The sequence below is a fragment of the Lindgomyces ingoldianus genome (assembly GCF_010093535.1).
Source record: "Lindgomyces ingoldianus strain ATCC 200398 unplaced genomic scaffold BDR25scaffold_32, whole genome shotgun sequence".
In the NCBI taxonomy this organism is placed as follows: Eukaryota; Fungi; Ascomycota; class Dothideomycetes; order Pleosporales; family Lindgomycetaceae; genus Lindgomyces; species Lindgomyces ingoldianus.
In genome coordinates, this window is record NW_022985193.1 from 441,445 (window position 1) to 461,150 (window position 19,706).

A 19,706-nucleotide genomic window follows, 5' to 3' on the forward strand; every position below is an offset into this window, starting at 1 on the left:
GCTTTGGGACCCAGATGCAGTCTAGATCTCGTTTTCTTTCTGGATACTTGTTAAGCAGATTCATGACAGCACCATGACGGCACCATGACACCATGACGGCTCAAGCAGTGTGTTGCTCCTACTGGTAACCGGACGGATGGTTCGAACGGTTGATTCGCGGTGGAGGGGCGGGCTTGGGTGGGATCGGGATAGGTACACATACATAAATATCGACTTGGGGCGGAATTAATTCAGGGACTCTTCTACGGAGAATTTTTGTAACAGTACACCGATTGCTCTCAATAGAAAGCCTAGTGCTGCAAATAGTAATTAGATAATGATTCATCTGTGGACTTCATGTTGTTGACTGGGCTGATGTGAGCGAAGATCACTCAGATTCATCAGCTACCAAAGCTTTGAAAATGGCTATTTTGTTCTTGCTACTTATCGCTAATCATTACTGTCTATTACCAAGCCGCATGATTTCCCTAGAATGAGAAGAGAACGACTTTGCCACGCCAAGATCTCTAGTGGATCCATCCTTCCAGCCACCCCAATATATTACCATTTCCAGCTCTCCGAGTGTCTCCCCCTCTTTACGGCTTCGGTATATGAATAGTTTTGCTAACCATCAAACATCCATGCACAACAAACATTCCTACAACGGGGTGCACCTCCCACCACGCGCCAGTTCCCCACGTGCCCATTGGGATATCTCCATGCGTCCAGCCATTCCAGACCCAGTAACCCATTATACTAACCAATCCAAGGGACATGGGGATTGGGGTACCTTCGAAGTATTTCGACTTTCCGGAGCCGTCTTTTGGGAGCATGGCGACGGTTACGTTGAACCGGGCGAGACGGGTGAGACCGCAGAGGATGAAGAATGAGAGAAGGAGGTGGTCGACGGGTGTGCGGAAACCCATGCTGAAGGCTGCGGCGGCCGGGGAGACGCCAAAGGATATCTGGGATTATATGGTTAGCATCGTTGCCCGTGTTGGGGTGTAGATGGTGGGAGAGTGCAACGGAAGGGGATAAGTACCAGGTCCGCGAGAGAATCAAGTTCTTGTCCCATCAGCGACGCCTTCTTCCGCCAGCGCGCAACCTTGCCGTCCATGAAATCGAAGAAAAGGCCGAGCGGAATGAAGCTCAGGGCAAGATAGAGGTTAGTGTGGTCGTTCGGGTCACCAATACAGTATCGAAGAGACGAGAAAACGGACATGACGCCGCAGAAGCCTAGTCCCACCATCAGCATACTACTTAGAGTATAATCGCAGAGTTCGTACCATTAAGCTCGGTTATGAAATCCGCAAGGTGCAAAGCTCTGTGCGATGTTAGAAAAGCATTGCTGTGTGGGTTTCCTGTGCGCACCGGACAAGTGAAAAGTGGCCGGCTTCTGAGGATAGCAGTCTAGCTTGCTTGTCTTGAGCTGTCCGATTCATTAGCAAAGATGTTGCTATTCGGCTCTAAGCTTCACCTACACAAGTCTACAGGAGGTGGTGCTACATCCTTTTCCGGAGCGGGAGCTATGGGAGCGCCGTTTCTTCGCGACATGTTCCAGAAGGCGGTGTAGACGAGCACGCTGTGGAAAAATAAATAGGAAGAGGGATAGTTGAATGTGTTTGGGTACTGAAGGAAATTTTCAGAGGGCTGGAGCGAAATGTTTATAGTTTGCGGATGTGGTGCGTCAGTCGCGGGGAGCTGTGCTTTTTGGCATTCAAGATCTGGCCCAAGGCGTACGTCACAAACCTGGAGCACTCTGCCAAGACTTCTTATCCAGCCACAACCCGTGATCAGAAAGCTTTCCGGAGGTCGTTTTGTCAGCCAGCTTCTGTGTATAGTACTGTGAATCACCAAATATGGCATGTGTAGTGTTCGATCTAGGATATCATTAAAGTCTGAATCCGCCTTCTCGGTTTAGAATTCGATTGCAGCGGAAACTCGTGCAGAAGGAAGGAGCTCCTCAGAAAGCAAGCAATGTGATTTAACCCCTATACGACCATTGTCGTCATATAACCCTTCTCGCATATCCTAGAAACAGGCTCAAAGATGAGCTTGACTTTTATTCAGTATGCCGTGGGGTGGCAGCATATGATTAAATATCTAGCCATTGCTATCCTTCGAAGCTCACGGAAGCTTGCCGGAAATTTTACAGTGGGAAAAAGGTTCAGACCCGCCCCGGAACGCCGTCCTGTGACCCTGGTATATGAAAAGCCGGACAAAGCTCCTCTCTGACGATGGAAAGAGAGTGTCTAGCCTCGACCCCGTCCGAACCCTCTGCCACCTCCTCCCCTTGGAGCGCCCCTTGAGAATCCACCACCACCTCTTCCTCCAAAGCCTCGGGAAGCACCTCCGCCCCGACCGCCAAATCCACCCCGCCCCCGAGGTGCCCCTCTTCCACCCCGTCCTCCCCTGTCTCCAAACCCGCCTCTACCCCTAGCCCCTCCTCGGCCACCACCGACTCGCTTGGGCTTGGGTGCTCCAGGTGGTCCTTTGGGTTTCGGGATGAATCTAACAAGCTCAGCGCTCTTCGGGTCACTTTCTGCACCAATATTCACCTGTCCAATGGTAGAAGCTTGTCTCCTCCGATGTAGAATTTATCGCCCGGCTTGAATGATGTAGCTTGAATGCCCTCGGAAGGTTTAATTGTGAAGAAAACTTGGTTCAACGGGCCCAGGACCTCGTCAACCTTGCCAACAGCAGTCTGTGCTTCAGATTAGCACCAAAACAACCCCAGAGGATACGCTTGAGTGTAGCCTGCCTTGCTCTCAAGGAAAATCTGCGCGTTGAAGTATGGGAGCTTAGGATTTATCGATTCGCAGAACATCTCGCCTTCAACCGCATGTACGAACTTGCCCATTTCTAATAGAGTCGTTAGTAAGTGACCACCACAATCGCATGGATGAGTGCCGTACCATATACTTGATCTGGAGGGCCAAATGACTGGGCTGCGCCGCCACGGCCTGTGGAGGAGTTAGCTACGCTGGAAGACAGATGGTGCAAGTACGCCCCTCCATATGAACCTCCACGAGGAGCAAATCCACCTCGACCGCCGAAACCACCACCGCGGCCTCGAGGAGTACCGCGAAAGGACATGTTATCTGAGAATTGTTCGTTGGATGGTCAATTGTTGCGGCGGCTTGTCACACTCGAGGCCGAAAAATCGTGGAAAATCTCGGCCAATCGGATAATCATTTATTCCGAGCCAATGACATCCCACTGTGCCAAGACTTGCTCGTGGTCAGAAGCTGTCCTCAAATTGAGTCAACCCAATGGGTGATGCAACATGCACAAGTGACTGTTCGAGGTGACACGAGCTACCGCAATTTCCAAGTACCCTTGCCCTTAAATTGACTCCTTACGCACTTTGATTCACCGGTCTTGGAACAGAGACTGAGTCAGAGCGAGTTGTTTTACCTTTGATACCCCACCGTCTCAAGGAGTGTCCTAGAAAAACTCCACAACAACTGCAATCATGGACGCTGTCAAAGAGGCTGCCGATGGCGTGAAGAATCTCGTTGTATCAAAAGATCAAAAGCCAAAGAAGGAGAAGAAAAAGAAGGGTGGTATCGCTGCCGATGGCCGACCGTTGATGCTGGATCCCCGACCGACATACATTGACCACCGAATCGAGATATTGTATGTGAGAGCATAAGCTTGCAGTCCTAAATCGCTAATAAACCGACAGCGAGAAGCTGAAGGCAAAGCACGACGAAGAAATCGCCCAAAAACCGCGCGGTAGGAGAAGGCCTTCCCCAGTCGCAAAGGTCACCACTCACTAACACATTCCCTTGCATTGTAGAGAAAATCGATATCACACTCGAGGACGGCAAGATCTTAGCAGGAGAATCGTGGGTCACGAGCCCTGCTGACATCGCGAGGGGCATCAGCAAGAGCTTGTTCGAGCGTACGGTCATCGCCCGTTTGGACAAAGGAACCGATGACGAGACGTTGTGGGATCTGGAGAGGCCACTCGAAAAGAGTTGTCGTCTGGAACTGCTCCCCTTCGACCACCCCGAGGGAAAGAAAGTGTTCTGGCATTCAAGTGCTCACGTCCTAGGAGAAGCTTGTGAGCGTCGATTTGGCTGCGATTTATGCATAGGGCCTCCAATTGAAGATGGCTTCTACTATGAGGTAAGGTATCGACTGTGTCGCGCGCCAATCCTCTAACCCCTTTCAAGATGTCTCTGCCTGAGAAGGCGGTAGTCGAGTCCACGGACTATAATCCTCTTGAGTCGATTGTCAGCAGTATCGTCAAGGAGAAGCAAGTCTTCCAGCGGCTGAGTCTCTCAAAGGATGACCTGTAAGTTCATTCAATTACGAGATACCGTATGTTTATACTCACTCAGTAATCTAGACTGGAGATGTTTAAGTCGAATCCATTCAAGCAACATATCATCAAAGACAAGATTCCAGATGGAACGTTTACTACGGTGTACCGGAACGGGCCTTTAATTGATCTCTGCCGAGGACCGCATGTGCCCCATACGGGAAGGATAAAGCAGTTCAAGGTCATGAAGAACTCCGCATCCTACTTCCTCGGAGATGCAAACAACGAAAGTCTGCAGCGCATTTATGGAGTTTCCTTTCCAGACAAAGACCAGATGGTAGCGCACCTCAAATACTTGGAGGAGGCCGCCAAGCGAGACCACCGAAAGATTGGCAAAGAGCAGGAACTCTTCTTCTTTCATGAATGGAGTCCGGGTTCGTGCTTCTTCTTACCTCATGGCATGATCATCTACAACACGCTATTAGCCTTCCTCAAACAAGAGTACTGGAAGCGTGGTTACCAGGAGGTCGCTACGCCGAACATGTACAATTCCGCTTTGTGGAAGGTTTCTGGCCACTGGCAGCACTACCACGAAGACATGTTCACGTTTGAGGTCGAAAAGGAACAATGGGCTTTGAAACCTATGAACTGCCCTGGTCATTGTTTGGTGTTTAAGCACCGCGAACGCAGCTACCGAGAACTTCCTATACGTATGGCTGACTTTGGTATCCTTCATCGGAATGAAGCCTCGGGAGCTCTTACGGGATTGACGCGAGTTCGGCGGTTCCAGCAAGACGATACGCACATTTTCTGCACTGAGGACCAGATCACGGAAGAGATCTCTGGGCTGTTCGACTTCTTAAGGGAAGTCTATGGCAAATTCGGCTACACGTTCAAGCTAAAGTTAAGTACGCGTCCGGACAAGTTCCTTGGAGAAGTCGAGGTGTGGGACAAGGCCGAAGCGAAGTTGTCTGCAGCCTTGGATCAGTTCACTGCCGATGGGGGCGGTAAATGGGAGCTCAACCCCGGTGATGGGGCTTTCTACGGCCCAAAGATCGATATCGCCATCTCAGATGCCTTGAAGCGAGAATATCAATGTGCTACAATTCAGCTCGATTTCCAGCTTCCTATCCGTTTTGGTCTTGAGTATATGACCTCCGAAGTTGCAAAGAAGGAAGAGGCGGCAGTCCTGGCACCGACGGAGCAAACGAAGCCACAGCCTGGGTATGCTCGTCCTGTAATGATACATCGTGCCATATACGGATCCTTCGAGCGATTCATTGCGTAATTACTTCCTCCCACACTCATTTATCTTTTACTCACCCATCTTTCAGTATTCTGATAGAGCACTTCGCCGGCCGCTGGCCGTTTTGGCTGTCCCCACGCCAAGTCCTCGTCATTCCCGTTATGCCTGCCGTCAACGATTACGTCAAAGAAGTGCAAACTCAATTGCGATCGCAAGGTTTACATGCAGACATCGATATCTCCGGGAATACAATGCAGAAGAAGATTCGAACGGGGCAACTGCAATTGTACAATTTCATCTTCGTTGTTGGAGCCGAAGAACGCAACAGTAAGACGGTGAACATTAGGAATAGGGATGATCAGGCTACGCAGCAGAGAGGAGAGATTGTACCACTTGACGAGGCCTTGAAGAAGTTGGTAGTGTTGAGGGACACTAGAGCTCTAGTGAACAAGATGTAAGTGGTGGTGCTCAGGGAAAGGAATGACATATGAGACGCCATCCGATGAAGGAATGGTTTTTGGGGGGGGATTCATACACCACTTCTATGGAGCTTAGAAAGGTCGCTCATTAGAGCGGTTACAAAAAAAAAGCTTCGAATCAAGTCTACAAATAGCCCAGCTAAGATTAGCGTGATTTTTGCGGGCCGTTCATTCTCATGCCAGATTTCCATCTATCATCAACTTGAAAATGCATCCTTGAATCTCGCTCAGTTCTATTGCCTTGGGGAAAGCTTCTTGGCCACATAATTCAGCCGGATGAAACAGCACAAAGTCAGCCGCCCGCTGTTTATTTTCGGTGCCCACGATATCCTGTCTCTATTCCCAATTAAGTTCCAAGACCTCAATCTTCACAGGAATCAATCCCTATCGGTATCTCAGCATGGAGCTTGTCCAGGCTTTGCTTGCTTTCAAGGAACAGCCACGCGACTAAAGGATCTTCAATATCGACCTTCTTCTTCCGGCTAGGTTTCAGACATTGTATGCATCCGTTTCCACCTACCGATATTTTCTTTCCGCTTGCCGTTATTTGACATCGCGCACATGTCTGTTGTCGTCAGAGGCTGCATTTCTCTCCTTTTCTTCCGTTGCAAGGAACATACAGCAAGCCGAACCCGTTGCCCACACTCTGCACCCCGACAACTGGCCTACTATTTTCGGTAGAAAGTGGGTGTGTCGCATAATCAGCTTTCGTTCGGAGCGCTGCCGTGCCGCAGATGTGTGTCTCTTTTTTCCAGAATCGCAATTTATGCAAGGGCCCTAGTTCGAGGTACACTGGTCACCCCTAACAAAAAGAGCAGGACAGATAAGCTTCCCAGGACAATGGTTTCCCGCATAGTGCTATCACTGTCACATTTATAGAGCAACGCCCGCTAGGTCATGCTGACTTGATCCACGTCCAATGTACCACAGTCTGAAGACTGAGATCGTACCTAAAGCTGAGTATTTGCAATGGCTCAACCTCCTGCCGGTCTTGCTCTCGATGGTGGCGACCCTCGATTGAGTAGTGGCCCAACTGCGAAGATGATTCACGATCCAAAGTTTGTTATCCAAAGAATCTATTTCTAGCCCTAATCCGATGCAGTGTCACATTTGAGGAATATGTGTACTATGCGAAGATCGAACGGGCTCGCGAGAAACAACACCCAGACGTACTCGATCTAGTCACGTCTTTGAAATCCGTCTTGGGAAAGAAGAAGGTCGTTGTAGACATAGATGCACCGTCTTCTGTGCAAGCAACTCAAGCTACGAAGGATGAGAAAGGGATCCCTAGAGATCAGCCACCAGCGGTAGCTGAAGAGGAATGGTACCAAGCTTCGAGGGCTTTGCGAACGGCGACATGGGGGGCTGTATTTTATCTCATTACGACAGACGTCCTTGGGCCATATTCTGTGCCGTACGTACACGTCAAAGAGGGTAGAACGACACTAACTAGCCTGGTAGTTGGGCTCTTTCCCAGATGGGGTATGGACCAGGCGTGACTTTGTATACCATCTTTGGACTCTTGGCTGGATAGTGAGTCGCCTTTCCACACAACTTCTTGAAGCAGCCCTTTCTGCCCTCATTTAGTCCTTTCATAGGCATCGTATCACTAACGACCTCCAGCACCGGGTGGCAAATCTGGCAGATGTTTCTCCGTCTCGACTCGTCAATCTACCCTTTGAAATCTTTCGGAGACATCGCGTTTCGTGTTTACGGTTCCTGGGCTCGACACTCAGTCAACATTCTTCAATCCCTCCAGCTTATCTTCAACGTCGGCGTCATCGTGATTCAAAATGGCCAAGGTCTATACCAAATCAATAGCAACATCTGCTATGTTGCTTGTTGCATAATCTGGGTGTGTTCCGGCATGATGCTTGGCCAAATCCGAACGCTGCAGAAATTTGGCTGGGTTGCAAATCTAGCCATATGGATTAATATTGTGGTTATGATATTGACAATGGTTATAGTGAGCCACAGCCCACCGAATTACACCGCATCTGAAGCATCAAATGGACGTGGCCGAGATTTTGGACCGATCTCTACATATGCTAGCGCGCCACCTTATAGCGAAGGGTTTCAAACTGGTATCTCCGGTCTGATGCAAGCAGTCTATTCATACGGCGGCGCACTCATCTTCTGCGAATTTATGAGCGAAATGCGAAAGCCTGGTGACTTCTGGAAGGCTTTGCTCATCGCTGATTCCTTCATTTACGTCACATATCTCTTCTTCGGACTCTACGTCTACAGCTTCCACGGCGAATTCGTCGTCAATCCAGCATTCCAAGGGATCTCGCCTCAGAGTGCCTTGAAGGCCGGAAATACGTTGGGACTGATCTCTGCGTTGATCGCTGGAGCTCTGTACGGCAACATCGGCGTAAAAGTAATCTATACCAACATCCTCAGGGAATTCTTCAACGCGCCCCCACTGGACGAGAAGTTGGGGAAGTTCTTGTGGGTGGGACTGGTCCCGCTCTATTGGGCCGTGGCTTTCGTTCTTGCAGCTGCTATTCCGAATTTCCCATACCTCTTGGGTCTTGTGGCGGCAGTTTGTATTCTGCAGTTCACGTATACTATTCCGCCGCTGATGATGCTGGGATGTGATATACAGTACCATTCTATCAGAGAGGCACAAGGTGAAGGGTTTGATCCGGCAACAGGACAGACGAAGAGACTGGATGATGGATGGAAGAGATGGCTCAGAGGCGCGAAGACGTATTGGTATGTTAATGTGTGGAATTTGCTGTTCTTCTTTGGGGCGCTCGTTACAGCGGCACTAGGGATGTATAGTAGTATTCAAGGACTGAAGATGGCATTCGCGACTGGCAGGAGTACGAGTTTCAGCTGTAAAGGTCCTTTAGGGTCGGGGTAAAGCGAAAGGCGATTTAGGTAACTCTAGTTCTGCCAACTCCTTCCATTATGAACTACCTCAAGAGTAATAGAGATAGGCAACACAGCCAGCAATCTATGATCAACTTGGGTATGCAAATAATATCACACTTTAGTTCAAACTCCTGGCTATGTTGGTTAGCCTTACAAGGTCACAAAGATTTCACAGAATGCAAACGATATCTCAGAATACTCGATATTTTCGACACTGTTGTCTATTGAATGCAACATACCATACCATATCCTCAATGCCTAGCATAGTGATGCTGCTGAAGCAAACCTAGCCAAACCCCCCTCACCAGTCAAACAACTCAGAAGGGATCCAATATAGAATATCCAACAAAGAAGTACAACCCCCCACACCCGTCCCCATCTCTCGCATGCCTCAACTATTAGCGATAGGCACGGCCAAGCTCATGAGGAGATTTCGGAGCCAACCCATAATCCCTCTTCAACTTATTTTTATTCATGTCTGCTGATCAGTCTGGAACCAACGCAATCCCTTAATCTCCCAATACGCTTGCGCGAAAGCCTCAGGGTTATCACGGACATACTCTTCACACGTACTCGCACCAGTCTTCGCAGCGCACGATTTCGCCCACTCTTTCTCCTCGCCCGCCCATTCTCCGCAGAAGGTTATGCCGAGGATAATTTTAAGGTCCTTGAAGCGTTCTTTGAAGTCGCAGCCGGAGCCCTGGAATTTCGCTATCGGTGTGCCGAAGGTTCCAGGTTCGGGGTTCATAGTCAGGTCTTTGGGGAGGGATGTGGAATTGCGGGCGAAGAGCCAGACTGAGATGTCAGTGGTGGTCCACTCCATGGCGTAGATACCTCCACCGGCTTGGTTGAACTCGGTGCCGTAGGACGGCGCCGAGAGTGATGAGTCGTGGATAGAGCATCCGACGTTCTTGGGTTGATCGGTTGCAGCCACGTCGCAGTTTGAGGTTGCCATGAAGCCGGTGAAGGTGGCTTGTTCGTTCATATTTCCCTGGCCGCCGCCCGTAGTGTTAGAAACAGTGCAGCCAGTTGAGGTGTGAAGAGTGACGGTGTTTTGAGTGTAATGGTTTACGCCTTCGATGATGTCGATTTCGCCGCCATTGGGCCAAGTTTCGGAAACGCTGAGCATCCAGGCGGCTGGCCATGTACCACAGATTGAGTCGGGCATGTGGACAATGTCCATGATGAGGAGGCCCTGGTTGTAATGTTTAGTGCTTTCTACGCGGATGCTAGGACGGCCCTCGGGAGTCTGGTCCTTGTAGTTAACGCCCAAGTAGATCGATTCGTTCAGATAGCCGATGTATTCATTCTTGACGGCATCTTCGATGGACTGATATTGAACAAAGCCATGCGACGGATCCGGATCATTATAGAACTCGAAACTGGTGAAGAAGTTCTTGTAGGATAAGTCGTCGACGAGGCTGTATTCAGGTTGGGCCACTGCAATGGGCGTGAAGCGAGAAAGCGTGAAGGTGGCCAGCACCTGGAATGCGAAGCTGCGCATGGTGGATTTGAAAGATATGCGAAAAGAAGTCTACGCAGACATGCCGTTGTTCGAAACAGCAGGTGCGAAGGAATGGGTTGAATATAAATGCAGAGCGGGGTATTAAAAGAGGCCTAGAGTTCGGAGGTAGATATTTATTAGTGTTGAGCCATGTGTAGAAGTCATTTGTTGAGTCCATTCAATAGCATTTCCTTTAGGAATTGTGCGAGAATAATAACAATAAAAAAGTATTGTGCACTCCGCAACTGCCAGGGGCGGTGAAGAAGGTAGTTTCACCGCAGATGGTCACCTTGAGGGCTCACCTTGACTCGAAGGGTGAAGAATACTGGCCTGGTGTGAAGCCGAGTTCACTTAGTCTCTTAGTACAGAATCTCTCGAGTTTCTTGCTGAAGCCATCAGTACCTGATCTTTGAATTAATACTAGCGAGCGTACCTTGATGAATACAGAGACGGGAATAGCGAACAATGCATTGCATCACCAAATAAAAGAATAGGAGTGAAAGTGTCAAGATTTCGTTATTACTCTGCCTCACGACCGCATCTACCTGACATAGGCGAGTAAATGACAAAGTTAAAAGCAGCAAACCCAGTAGCCATTTAGCTATATGTTGAACCCCACTTATGCAATCAACATCCAAGCAAGATCTCATGCATATGGACATCAACGCCGAATCTGGCTGCAGACCTCATTGATGTCATAATGGGGTTGATAAGAGTGAGAGCGCTGACAGACAAATGTAACCCGGTTATCAAGTGTCAATCGACTTGGTAAATCTATGTGCGCGAACAATTTTGGTTCTGGGATAAAAGGATGGAATGAGTGGGACAGAAGGTATGGGTTGCGGACTCAGCGCAACTTGCCCTCGTTTTTTGCCTCCCTGACTTGCTCAAAGACCTGGCATAGTTAGCATCTGGGCAAATTTCAGCGCTCAAAATCTAAGCTTACCTTCAGCATCTTTCTACGGGCGCCCAAAGCATTCACACCACGCTTCTCCAGACCCTCATCATCAAGCTCGACCAGCTCATGCCATTTCAGGTCCTTGAGATTATCGGTGTACTTGTGCAAGCGGAGACTCCTAAGCCAGCTTGGGATGTCTTGAAGAAGATTGGGATCGGTGGGATCTTCCGGAGGCTTAGAGCTTCCACGCCGGCCACGCGGGGATCTGCCGCGGTTGATCTCTGAATGATCGGAGATGTAACCTGGATGATCACCACCAACTCCGATACCGAACTGACTCAAGTTCAATCCTGCCAAACTATTGTTCATGAGGGGGTTTGTTCCATAATCAGCAGCTAGGAATCCGTTGTTCTGTGGAGATGCGAAGCTCATTCCACCAAGTCCTTGGCCCTGCATAGCAAGACCTGGAGAGTTCGGGCGAGAGCGGCGACCGTGCATAGCAGCAAGTTGCTGTGCTTGGAGGGCAGCAGCCTGTTGAGGGGTCAAGACCTGGCCCATTTCGTTGGTCATGACAAAGTTGGCATTGGGAACCTGGGAGATGTTTACACTCGGGGACAAAGGAACATTGTTTCCAGCTCCTTGACCTTCGGAGGATCGTGCGCGGCGGTACTTGCGGACATCATCTAGTTGAATACGATTGTTCACTGTGGAAAGCGCTGCGAGCTTCATGGCTGTAGCATTGGCTACCATATCTGCCTGGCTTGCACTCTGCTGGTTCGAGAAGTTGGAAACCATGGGCGTACTCAGCTGCGAAGCCCAGCTTCCGCCAGGGGCATACGACGGAGAGAGCATTGGCATGGAACCAATATTCTGATCCGGTGCATTGAGGGTAGTGTTTTGCACGTTTCCGTCGCTCGAAAGCGGCAGGCGTGGGGAGCGGAGTCCAGCGGACGGAGGTGGCTGAGAGAACTGGCCCATCGGTTGATGGCCAGAAGATGACTTAGGGCGGGCTTGACCCTCACCCCATGGAGAAGTGGGATTTTGGTTCTCCTTCCTGTCCCCTTCCGGGCCTGAAATGACAGGGGCAACCAAAGAGCTCCGATCGCCTACGGTACTGTTGCGGTTTGACGCTGGTGCAATGCCGGTGGTCTCGGTGAACTCAGCCTTTTGCTTGGCAATGGCGGCGGCCGCATCGGGGAACATGCGGTGGATAGTGGACGTATCCAACCCAGAGTTGCGCTTCGCGCCTGGAGATGGGGGGGGTCGGCCAAGTCCCAGAGAGTTGCGAGGGTTCTCGCCGACATTGAGCTTGCTCATGGCATCGCTCAATTTTTGCGTCATCGGGTCTATGAGACGTAAGCTTGGAATCAATTTTCATCTTGTAGTAAGAAAACTGACCCTTCTCCCCAAAGTTAGCGGGCGAAAGCACGCCAGACATGGGGAGGCTCTTCGACATCTGCTGCAGGACCTGGATGAAGAATCTGATCTGGACCTGTGTGGTCTGCTGCAGCAAGGCGTAGAGTGCAGCCGTCCGCTCGGCCTCGCTGAGCACGCGAAACCACTGCTCGATAGCGCTCAGCTCGTCCTTGAAGTCCTGGTCGAGGGTGGCGGTGGCCATCTCCTCGAGCGTCACCTCGTACTGATCGATGTCTGCGAGCCATTGCTGGGCAGCTCGTTCCATCTCGTCTGGGTTGCCAGAGTTCGTGTTCGTCCGGCCAAAGTAGACCTCCGAGGCGGGGCGAATGCCGCGGTTGGCCAAAGGCGAGGAGAAGCCGCCCATGTCAGCCGACGCGCGAAGGTGGTGGCCGGCGCCGATAGAGCGAGAATTCGGGGGGCGGAGAGAGCTCGAGCCTTCGGGGGTGCTATTGCGGTTCGCAGCAATGTGGGCTGCAGACATAGTGTCGGTCGCAGCTACTTCCTCTTCGATATTCTGGGAAGTGTCGTTAGTGGATGTGTGGCAGGCTCGAGGGGAGCAGGCGGCAGCGCGAGGAAGGTGGGGTGATGGCACACACAGTGGGGCGGGGAAAGGCAGGCTCTTCACAGGGCTGGTGGGCGATCGAGGTCTCCTGCAGTTCCTGCTGGCCTCAAAGGAGCTCGACGATTGTGCGCTTCAGGAGTCGGTGCTCACAGCAGGCGGCGCTCGTGCAGGCAACGAGGCACTTGGCGGGGGAAAAGAACAATCGCTGCAGCACCGAGAAGAGGAGAGATGCGTAAAATACCAAAGTACAACGAAGGAAAGGAAGGAGGAGGAGGGAGAGGGGGGCGAGCGAACGCGGCCGTCGTTCTGTGCGTGAGTGAAGGAGAAAGGTGAGGATCCAAGACTTGGAGGTCGTTGGTCGTTGGTTCTTCGGCTGGCCCAATCGCCGCGCTAAAGGCGAGAGATCCCTGCAGGCACAGTGAATGGTCAGCCCAAGGCCCTGGTCCTCGAGCGTTTTCAGCTCTGACACCTGGGCAGCAATTGAAGCCTATTGACCGTTGGCGCACAGCTGCTGCGCATGCCGTCGTCGTACAGAGGAACGTCTTACACAGCATGGCCGTGTCCCTCACTGTCGCCATTCACCAACCGCCCCACCCTAGCTATCCATCTTATTGACACTTGCCGCGTTTCGAGTTCATCAGGCGTCGCTCACCAAACCCCCCCCCCCCCCCCCGCCCCCCCAATTCCCTCCGTACCAGGCCTAGCGCCAGAGATCTATCAACATTCACCAAAAAGGACATAGGCACACGAGCAGCTGCTCTCACCAAAAGAATCTTTCGGATCACATCCTTCTGTGACGTTTTATGCTGACCGACTGCCTCGATTCGGCCATCTCGTTACATCCGATGCAGGCTATGGAGCGCATGAATTCCTCCCCGGAATATTTCTCTGCTGTTTCTCCGCCGTTTGACTTTTGTTCTCCGCATGCTATTCGTTTGGGACCTCCGTTTCTATTAAAGGAGCACCCCGAAAAGTCGGCCTGGCACCCCCCGCTATCATTTTCTGTGTGAAGCAGGAGGTGAACGGGTCACGCATTTCACTTGTGTTGCTGGCAAAAAGACCTTCGTTCGCCAGTTGTTTGTCAATTGATGAGTGTGTCGCTTGCTTCTATTCACCACTCAATGGCATAGTTCGGCAATTCGCGCCTAACTTCATCTACCCAATGCTCCCATGATCGATCCAACCATTACCGCGGCCTCACGTTCCCAATTTCCTGCCATGACTGTTTTTCCCCTATTCATCGGACCCGTGGGCAACTGCGATCCACGATTCACACATTCGCGGACAGCATCCTTGACCTTTTCCTTGTTCGATCGTAATGTCCTCGCTGAGACCCCGCCCCTGTGCATGATCTCTTGCACCCGTGGCGAGAGACTTGAAGCTAGAGACCTCCAGAAGTAGGATGGTAGGGAGGAAGTATCGAGAGCCTGCAGAATCGGTCGTAAGAAGTTCACAGGCGCTTTCCGCTCTAGGTGTTGACCCTCCATCACAGGTGGTGCTTCCAGGAGAGGGTGAGCAGGAGACTTTGTGGATTCTAGCAGAGCTTCCAGGGCTACAATATTTTGACAGCGAGCCGATACTTCTAACAGAGTTCGATCCAGAGTAGGTAGTGTTGATAATGACCGGGAAAGTGATGCAAGTGAGGATTTCAGTGCGGTTTGTAGATAGTCCTGAAGTGCATTGAGCAATAGTGTTGGCTGGAAATCCTCAATGGCAGTATTTGGTGGTGTGGGAGAAAGCAGGTAAAGCGTTAACAAGGCAGACGTAGTTCTCGACTTCGTGTCCTCAGTCTGCGTGTAGGTAGACGACGAAGATTGGCCCGAAGAAGTAAGCAGCGAAGACATTGAAAACTCCTTGACCACTTGCTGTGCTCTCGAGGAAATGCTCCGCTCTCCAGGATTGGCCAATTCATTTTTCAATGTGTTGATTACACTGACTCTGTCCAGGCCCTCGCCCTCCTCGCCGCCCCCCGAAGCTGCAAATATCTGGCGAAGAGATAGCAGCGTATCCGCAGACCGCACCATAGCCCTATGATCCTCCTTTTTTGCACTGCCAATACCACCCAATTCGGACATGCGAACCTCAAGCTGTCTTCCAAGCATGAGGCACCTTGCAACCGCTCTTCCAAGCTTTACCGTCTGGCAGAGCCTCTCGGCAGTGAGACGAACTTGCTCAGCGACTTCATAGCGGTCTATGACTTCTTTTTGGAGGGTTCTGTACGACTCGGTCAGACTGGCCACTTGTGCCTCGACCTCTTGCCGTATTCTTCCACTAGACTCGGCATGGTCTCTTGTATGCTCTAACAACGGAAGTGCAGCCTTGGTGGTAAGCGAGTCAATATGGGTGTCAATCTCCTGCACATCGAAAAGGACACGAGAGAGGGGTGTGGACAGGTCTAGCGGCGTATCCGAGGGGTTATTTGTCGCAAGCACCAAAGTATTTGCGAAAGAGGCTGCTGAAAAGGCCGGGGCCAGGAATACTTCATAGTCAATGTACGACGGCTCACCGTCCGACATGTTGGAAGTTGTGCGGAAACGCTGGTGCAAATGGTCTCTTATGCTCGAAGTTGACGACCTGCATGGCTTGGCGGAACCGGAGATTATTCCAAGGTTGGCGGTTATCGATATCGCTAAACCCCTAACCCTGCAATGTTTAGCGGACCTTGACATTCACAAGCTTGATCAACTCTTCGACGCCTTGACTCCTTTCCCTTCTCAACCCCACACCAAGTCCAATTGCGGCAAAACCTACCCATCATGCCAACCTCAATGCCGTGCCCTTCTATGCGTATCCCCATCGAGCTTCTCACGCAATCCTCTTTCTCACAATTCGGCACTGTCATCGAGAACCCCGCACACTCCAACGCCCCGCGTTCCCAACGAATGCCCCTACCAGATGCCGTATCTGCAAATCAGGGGACCGCACTCAAATTCTTCGATGTAACACACATGTCGAATCTTTACAGCCTTGCTCCCAGCAAGAAACCGGCTCGTGCGGTCATGAACATGTTCGTCTGCGCACCCCGCGATCTCCGCCCTCACGAGCCTTCGGAGAGCATGCCTTCGAGCTGGGGAGACATAGACTTTGACGAGGATGATGACGGAGATGGAGACAGACAATTGTTTGATGTGCAGATACTAGAAAGACACCCCTTTACTACACAGACCTTCATTCCTATGGGACTGTCACAAACGGACAGGCACACTCAGTACCTTGTCATTGTAGCTCCGACGCTCCCAGCCTCCGCGTCCCGAAGGCACACTGGCCGACCGCCTCCATACCCAACCCCGAAAGTCAAAAGGCAGAAGTCTATGAAAGACATATTTGCTCGAGCTCGACCCTCGCCCTTCACCAACGAAGCCGCTCCACCACCAAATATAGTCACACGGCTACATCCCTCACAACAACCCAAGGGGCCAGGCCTACCCGACCTGAAGAATCTCAGGGCGTTTGTCGCCACGGGAAATCAGGCAGTGACATATGGGGCTGGAACATGGCATGCTCCGATGGTCGTCATTGGGGACCGACCTATTGATTTTGTCGTCATTCAATTCGCAAATGGTGTCAACAACGAAGATTGCCAAGAAATCACTCTCCTGCCAGATAGAGACGCAGAAGAGGGTATGGTCATTCAGGTCGATGAGGATTCTTCTGGAAAGGTGCTGGTTAAGGCCGGGGTTGGATCTGTAAAAGCTAAATTATGAGCGAGATCTCGACTGTTGGGCATTGCCACGCTTTCTTCCATTCGAGTAATATACAATTTGGGTCTAGATTTTTAATACAAGAGCAATTCTTCCGTCGAAATCGGAAGAGGGGCTTTTCTTTACTCGGTTAGCATCTTGAAACGTGCCGCGATGTGTTCGCAGTACATCTTGTCACCTTACGCGGAACATGGTCGGGGTAATATTAGACAGAAAGCTGCACCCTGTTCACGTTCTCCCTGGTTCTAGCAAGAGGCTCAACAAATAGACTCTATCCTAGTCATGTTCCACGTTAGGTGAGAAGGTATAGTATCTATTAGGCCCCGGGCTCGTGCACTATCGTAAAACGAAGGCACAAGTCGTCCATTGGGAATGAAACAGAAAACAATCAACATAAAAGACAATAATCACGATCTCCAAACTCGTTTCGCCACCCCTCACATAACCCTATCCTCCAACCGCAGGGCCTCAAACGCCAGCTCCACCTCATCAACCACCTTTTCCCCTCCCCTCTTCTCGCCCCCCTTCCTCTCCCTATACTCTCTTGCCACGGCCTCCATAACTTTCCCCATCTTCGCATCCAACCCCCTTTCCTCAAGTTCCTTCTTAACCCTCGAGAAATTTTCTGTGACAAAGACTTGATACTCGCCCTTTCCTCCGGGCTTCTTTCCACCCGCAGTACTCCTGGGTGTCGGCTTCGTCTGCACCAATTTCCCCTTACACTTCCCACAACTATGCCGCTGAGTGTCAACACTCTTACTATGCCTCTTATATTCACATCCACACAGCACACACTCCCAGATATACTTATACTCGATCTCGTAGGAATGCTTTGTCGTCACTTCGACGCCCAAGTGCTTGAACTTATCGCTCACTCTCCGCGCCCAGGATTTGAACTCTGCGCCGTGCGGATTTTTGCGTTGGTTGGAGATCATGAATGTGGTTAGATGACAGTATTCGTGCGCAAGCACGTTATAAAGTCTCTCTTCGTCATCAATGACTTTCTCCGCGAGTTCGATGGAGCAGTGATGTCGGATCTCGGGGCGGATATCGGTAGGCTGAGAACCCATGCGCACGCGGAATTGCTCGCGACGCCAGTTTGCGCGGCCAGCAGTTGTTTTGAGTGTTTTAGACCATACGATCTTGATACCGCCTGTTGGCCGGGAGAGTTCTGCGATCTTGCCGTTGGTGATCGTGGCATCGAGCTCGGCGAGGAAAGACTCTGCGAGAGAGTGTTTGGTGGTGGCGAAGGCTTTGCGCTGGGCTCGGATGGAGGCTACGGTTGGAGAGGCAGATGATGCATCTCTCTTTATTGGGTTCTGAGACTTCTTGCGTGGAGAAGCGATTGGGGAAGGAAAGAGGGCATCACGGTTGGATGAAGAATCTGAATCATGTTGGTCGAACAACTCCTTCAGCCATTTCTGCTTCCGGGGCGATATCAATGGCTTCGCAGGAGAGAATTGGTCATTCCAGTCATTGACTACTTCGGCGGACCAGAATGCATCAATACTGGGACGAAGGGCCGTAGCATCTGGAATGCGGTTTTTCTTCTTGGAGGGGGAGACAAGTTTAGAGGGACTGGCTGGTGGTGCAGGAGGCGTGTTGGGTCGGGAGATTGGAGGAGCTTTTCGAGGAGAACGAAGCCTTTTTGGGATGGGTGAACTATGCAGGTAAGTTTCTGAGCAAAAGTAAAGAGACAAAGAGAAATGATAAAAGGGAACGTACTATTGAAGGATGGCAGCTCCATCGTTGGAGAAGGAACTCGTCGGCCGTGATCCAGAGAATGAAGGCGAACCGGATCGACTCAGAGCCGGAAGTATGCAGGATGGCGGAGCTCCTGGTGAGCTTGTCAAGTCAATGACTTCTTGCGCCCAGTTCGATATCAGGCTATGACCCTTTCGGAAGGGTAGTTTCATAGAAATAAGTGGAGGCAGCATTTCAGTCTTAGTTACGAGTCCTACAGTTTTAGCCTTCAAGCTACTGCTCCTGCTCCTACTTTCGACCTCCGGATCCCCGTCCTTGACCGTCTCTTCTACGCCTCGCTTCGTCTCAATGGTTTCGGCGTGCAATTGGCGACGCCTATTCCTTGGATCTACAACTGGCTCCTCATCGTCGTATCCGTCTTCGTCTTCCTCTCCAGCATCGGCTTTATGTTTCTTTTGTTCGACAGCATCTTCATCATCTCCACACCAAAGACTCTGATCAAGCACTGTCTCTGCCTCCGCTTCCAACCCCATCGCAACCTCAATCTTCTTTTCCGGCCTATTACCAGGCCTCTTCGCCATCGTCCTGGCCAAGCTCTTTGAATACAAATATGTCAATCCTTCCCCCCTCTCTCTCCTCCTGGTATGTTTCTCCGGTGATGCTAGACTCTCATTTGACAATTTCCTCAACAATCTGCTATTGGAAGCGACCGGTCTTAAGATCCTCTGTTTCCTGGGCGTATCACCCACTGGCGCTTTCGGAACGAGGAATGAGTCTTCGTTATCTTGGGATGTGTATCTGAGCTCTCGTTTGGATGGTGACTCTCGCAGTGTTTTCCGCGGGCTCATTGTGCCATTTTTTTGTGTTGACGCTGGAGGTAGTATGGGTAGATCAGTAGGACTGGCTTTGCGTAGACGGGCCATTGTTGCAGAATGCGTGTAGCAATATACAAGTAGTGGTATAGATATTCACGAAGATCAAAAAATGCTTGTCGAGATGATCAGAAATGGAGGTTGATTATTTGTTGATTGGTCCGTTGAATGGGCAACGGACTTAGCGCAAAGTCA

The 19,706-nt window shown here is 50.9% G+C and overlaps 9 protein-coding genes across 9 annotated transcripts; 3 read left to right on the forward strand and 6 right to left on the reverse strand.

The window, feature by feature from the left end:
• Window positions 1-428: 428 nt before the first annotated feature.
• On the reverse strand, window positions 429-1,703 carry BDR25DRAFT_345374 (CDP-diacylglycerol--serine O-phosphatidyltransferase). The gene is made up of 5 exons (XM_033694046.1): window positions 1,461-1,703; window positions 1,351-1,408; window positions 1,266-1,303; window positions 1,022-1,215; window positions 429-944 (listed from the first exon to the last, which is right to left on the reverse strand). The coding sequence occupies exons 1-5, from the start codon at window positions 1,531-1,533 to the stop codon at window positions 576-578; spliced, it is 732 nt and encodes a 243-aa protein (XP_033543629.1). The 5' UTR covers window positions 1,534-1,703; the 3' UTR covers window positions 429-575.
• Window positions 1,704-2,000: 297 nt separating this feature from the next.
• On the reverse strand, window positions 2,001-3,112 carry BDR25DRAFT_75087 (Gar1-domain-containing protein). Its single transcript, XM_033698992.1, has 4 exons — window positions 2,895-3,112; window positions 2,741-2,841; window positions 2,538-2,683; window positions 2,001-2,490 (listed from the first exon to the last, which is right to left on the reverse strand). The coding sequence occupies exons 1-4, from the start codon at window positions 3,073-3,075 to the stop codon at window positions 2,232-2,234; spliced, it is 687 nt and encodes a 228-aa protein (XP_033543630.1). The 5' UTR covers window positions 3,076-3,112; the 3' UTR covers window positions 2,001-2,231.
• A 125-nt stretch (window positions 3,113-3,237) lies between these two features.
• On the forward strand, window positions 3,238-6,108 carry BDR25DRAFT_336342 (threonyl-tRNA synthetase-like protein). Its single transcript, XM_033693087.1, has 6 exons — window positions 3,238-3,618; window positions 3,668-3,717; window positions 3,782-4,113; window positions 4,161-4,282; window positions 4,337-5,533; window positions 5,584-6,108. The coding sequence occupies exons 1-6, from the start codon at window positions 3,455-3,457 to the stop codon at window positions 5,951-5,953; spliced, it is 2,235 nt and encodes a 744-aa protein (XP_033543631.1). The 5' UTR covers window positions 3,238-3,454; the 3' UTR covers window positions 5,954-6,108.
• An 835-nt stretch (window positions 6,109-6,943) lies between these two features.
• On the forward strand, window positions 6,944-8,843 carry BDR25DRAFT_376939 (amino acid transporter; the record flags this gene model as incomplete). Its single annotated transcript, XM_033697475.1, has 4 exons — window positions 6,944-7,032; window positions 7,077-7,388; window positions 7,436-7,507; window positions 7,598-8,843. 4 exons carry the CDS (start codon window positions 6,944-6,946, stop codon window positions 8,841-8,843), a joined length of 1,719 nt encoding a protein of 572 aa, XP_033543632.1.
• A 431-nt stretch (window positions 8,844-9,274) lies between these two features.
• On the reverse strand, window positions 9,275-10,358 carry BDR25DRAFT_395654 (uncharacterized protein; the record flags this gene model as incomplete). The annotated part of the gene is made up of 2 exons (XM_033698388.1): window positions 9,275-9,315; window positions 9,356-10,358. The coding sequence occupies 2 exons, from the start codon at window positions 10,356-10,358 to the stop codon at window positions 9,275-9,277; spliced, it is 1,044 nt and encodes a 347-aa protein (XP_033543633.1).
• A 498-nt stretch (window positions 10,359-10,856) lies between these two features.
• On the reverse strand, window positions 10,857-13,578 carry BDR25DRAFT_268265 (uncharacterized protein). The gene is made up of 3 exons (XM_033687092.1): window positions 12,655-13,578; window positions 11,305-12,602; window positions 10,857-11,253 (listed from the first exon to the last, which is right to left on the reverse strand). Exons 1-3 carry the CDS (start codon window positions 13,151-13,153, stop codon window positions 11,206-11,208), a joined length of 1,845 nt encoding a protein of 614 aa, XP_033543634.1. The 5' UTR covers window positions 13,154-13,578; the 3' UTR covers window positions 10,857-11,205.
• Window positions 13,579-14,328: 750 nt separating this feature from the next.
• Window positions 14,329-15,786, reverse strand: BDR25DRAFT_268268 (uncharacterized protein). The gene has a single exon (XM_033687093.1). The coding sequence runs from the start codon at window positions 15,748-15,750 to the stop codon at window positions 14,386-14,388; it is 1,365 nt and encodes a 454-aa protein (XP_033543635.1). The 5' UTR covers window positions 15,751-15,786; the 3' UTR covers window positions 14,329-14,385.
• A 144-nt stretch (window positions 15,787-15,930) lies between these two features.
• On the forward strand, window positions 15,931-16,992 carry BDR25DRAFT_268272 (uncharacterized protein). The gene has a single exon (XM_033687094.1). It carries the CDS (start codon window positions 15,991-15,993, stop codon window positions 16,936-16,938), a length of 948 nt encoding a protein of 315 aa, XP_033543636.1. The 5' UTR covers window positions 15,931-15,990; the 3' UTR covers window positions 16,939-16,992.
• Window positions 16,993-17,372: 380 nt separating this feature from the next.
• BDR25DRAFT_336347 (uncharacterized protein) lies at window positions 17,373-19,597 on the reverse strand (the record flags this gene model as incomplete). Its single annotated transcript, XM_033693088.1, has 2 exons — window positions 18,661-19,597; window positions 17,373-18,597 (listed from the first exon to the last, which is right to left on the reverse strand). The coding sequence occupies exons 1-2, from the start codon at window positions 19,560-19,562 to the stop codon at window positions 17,373-17,375; spliced, it is 2,127 nt and encodes a 708-aa protein (XP_033543637.1). The 5' UTR covers window positions 19,563-19,597.
• Between the last annotated feature and the right edge of the window lie 109 nt (window positions 19,598-19,706).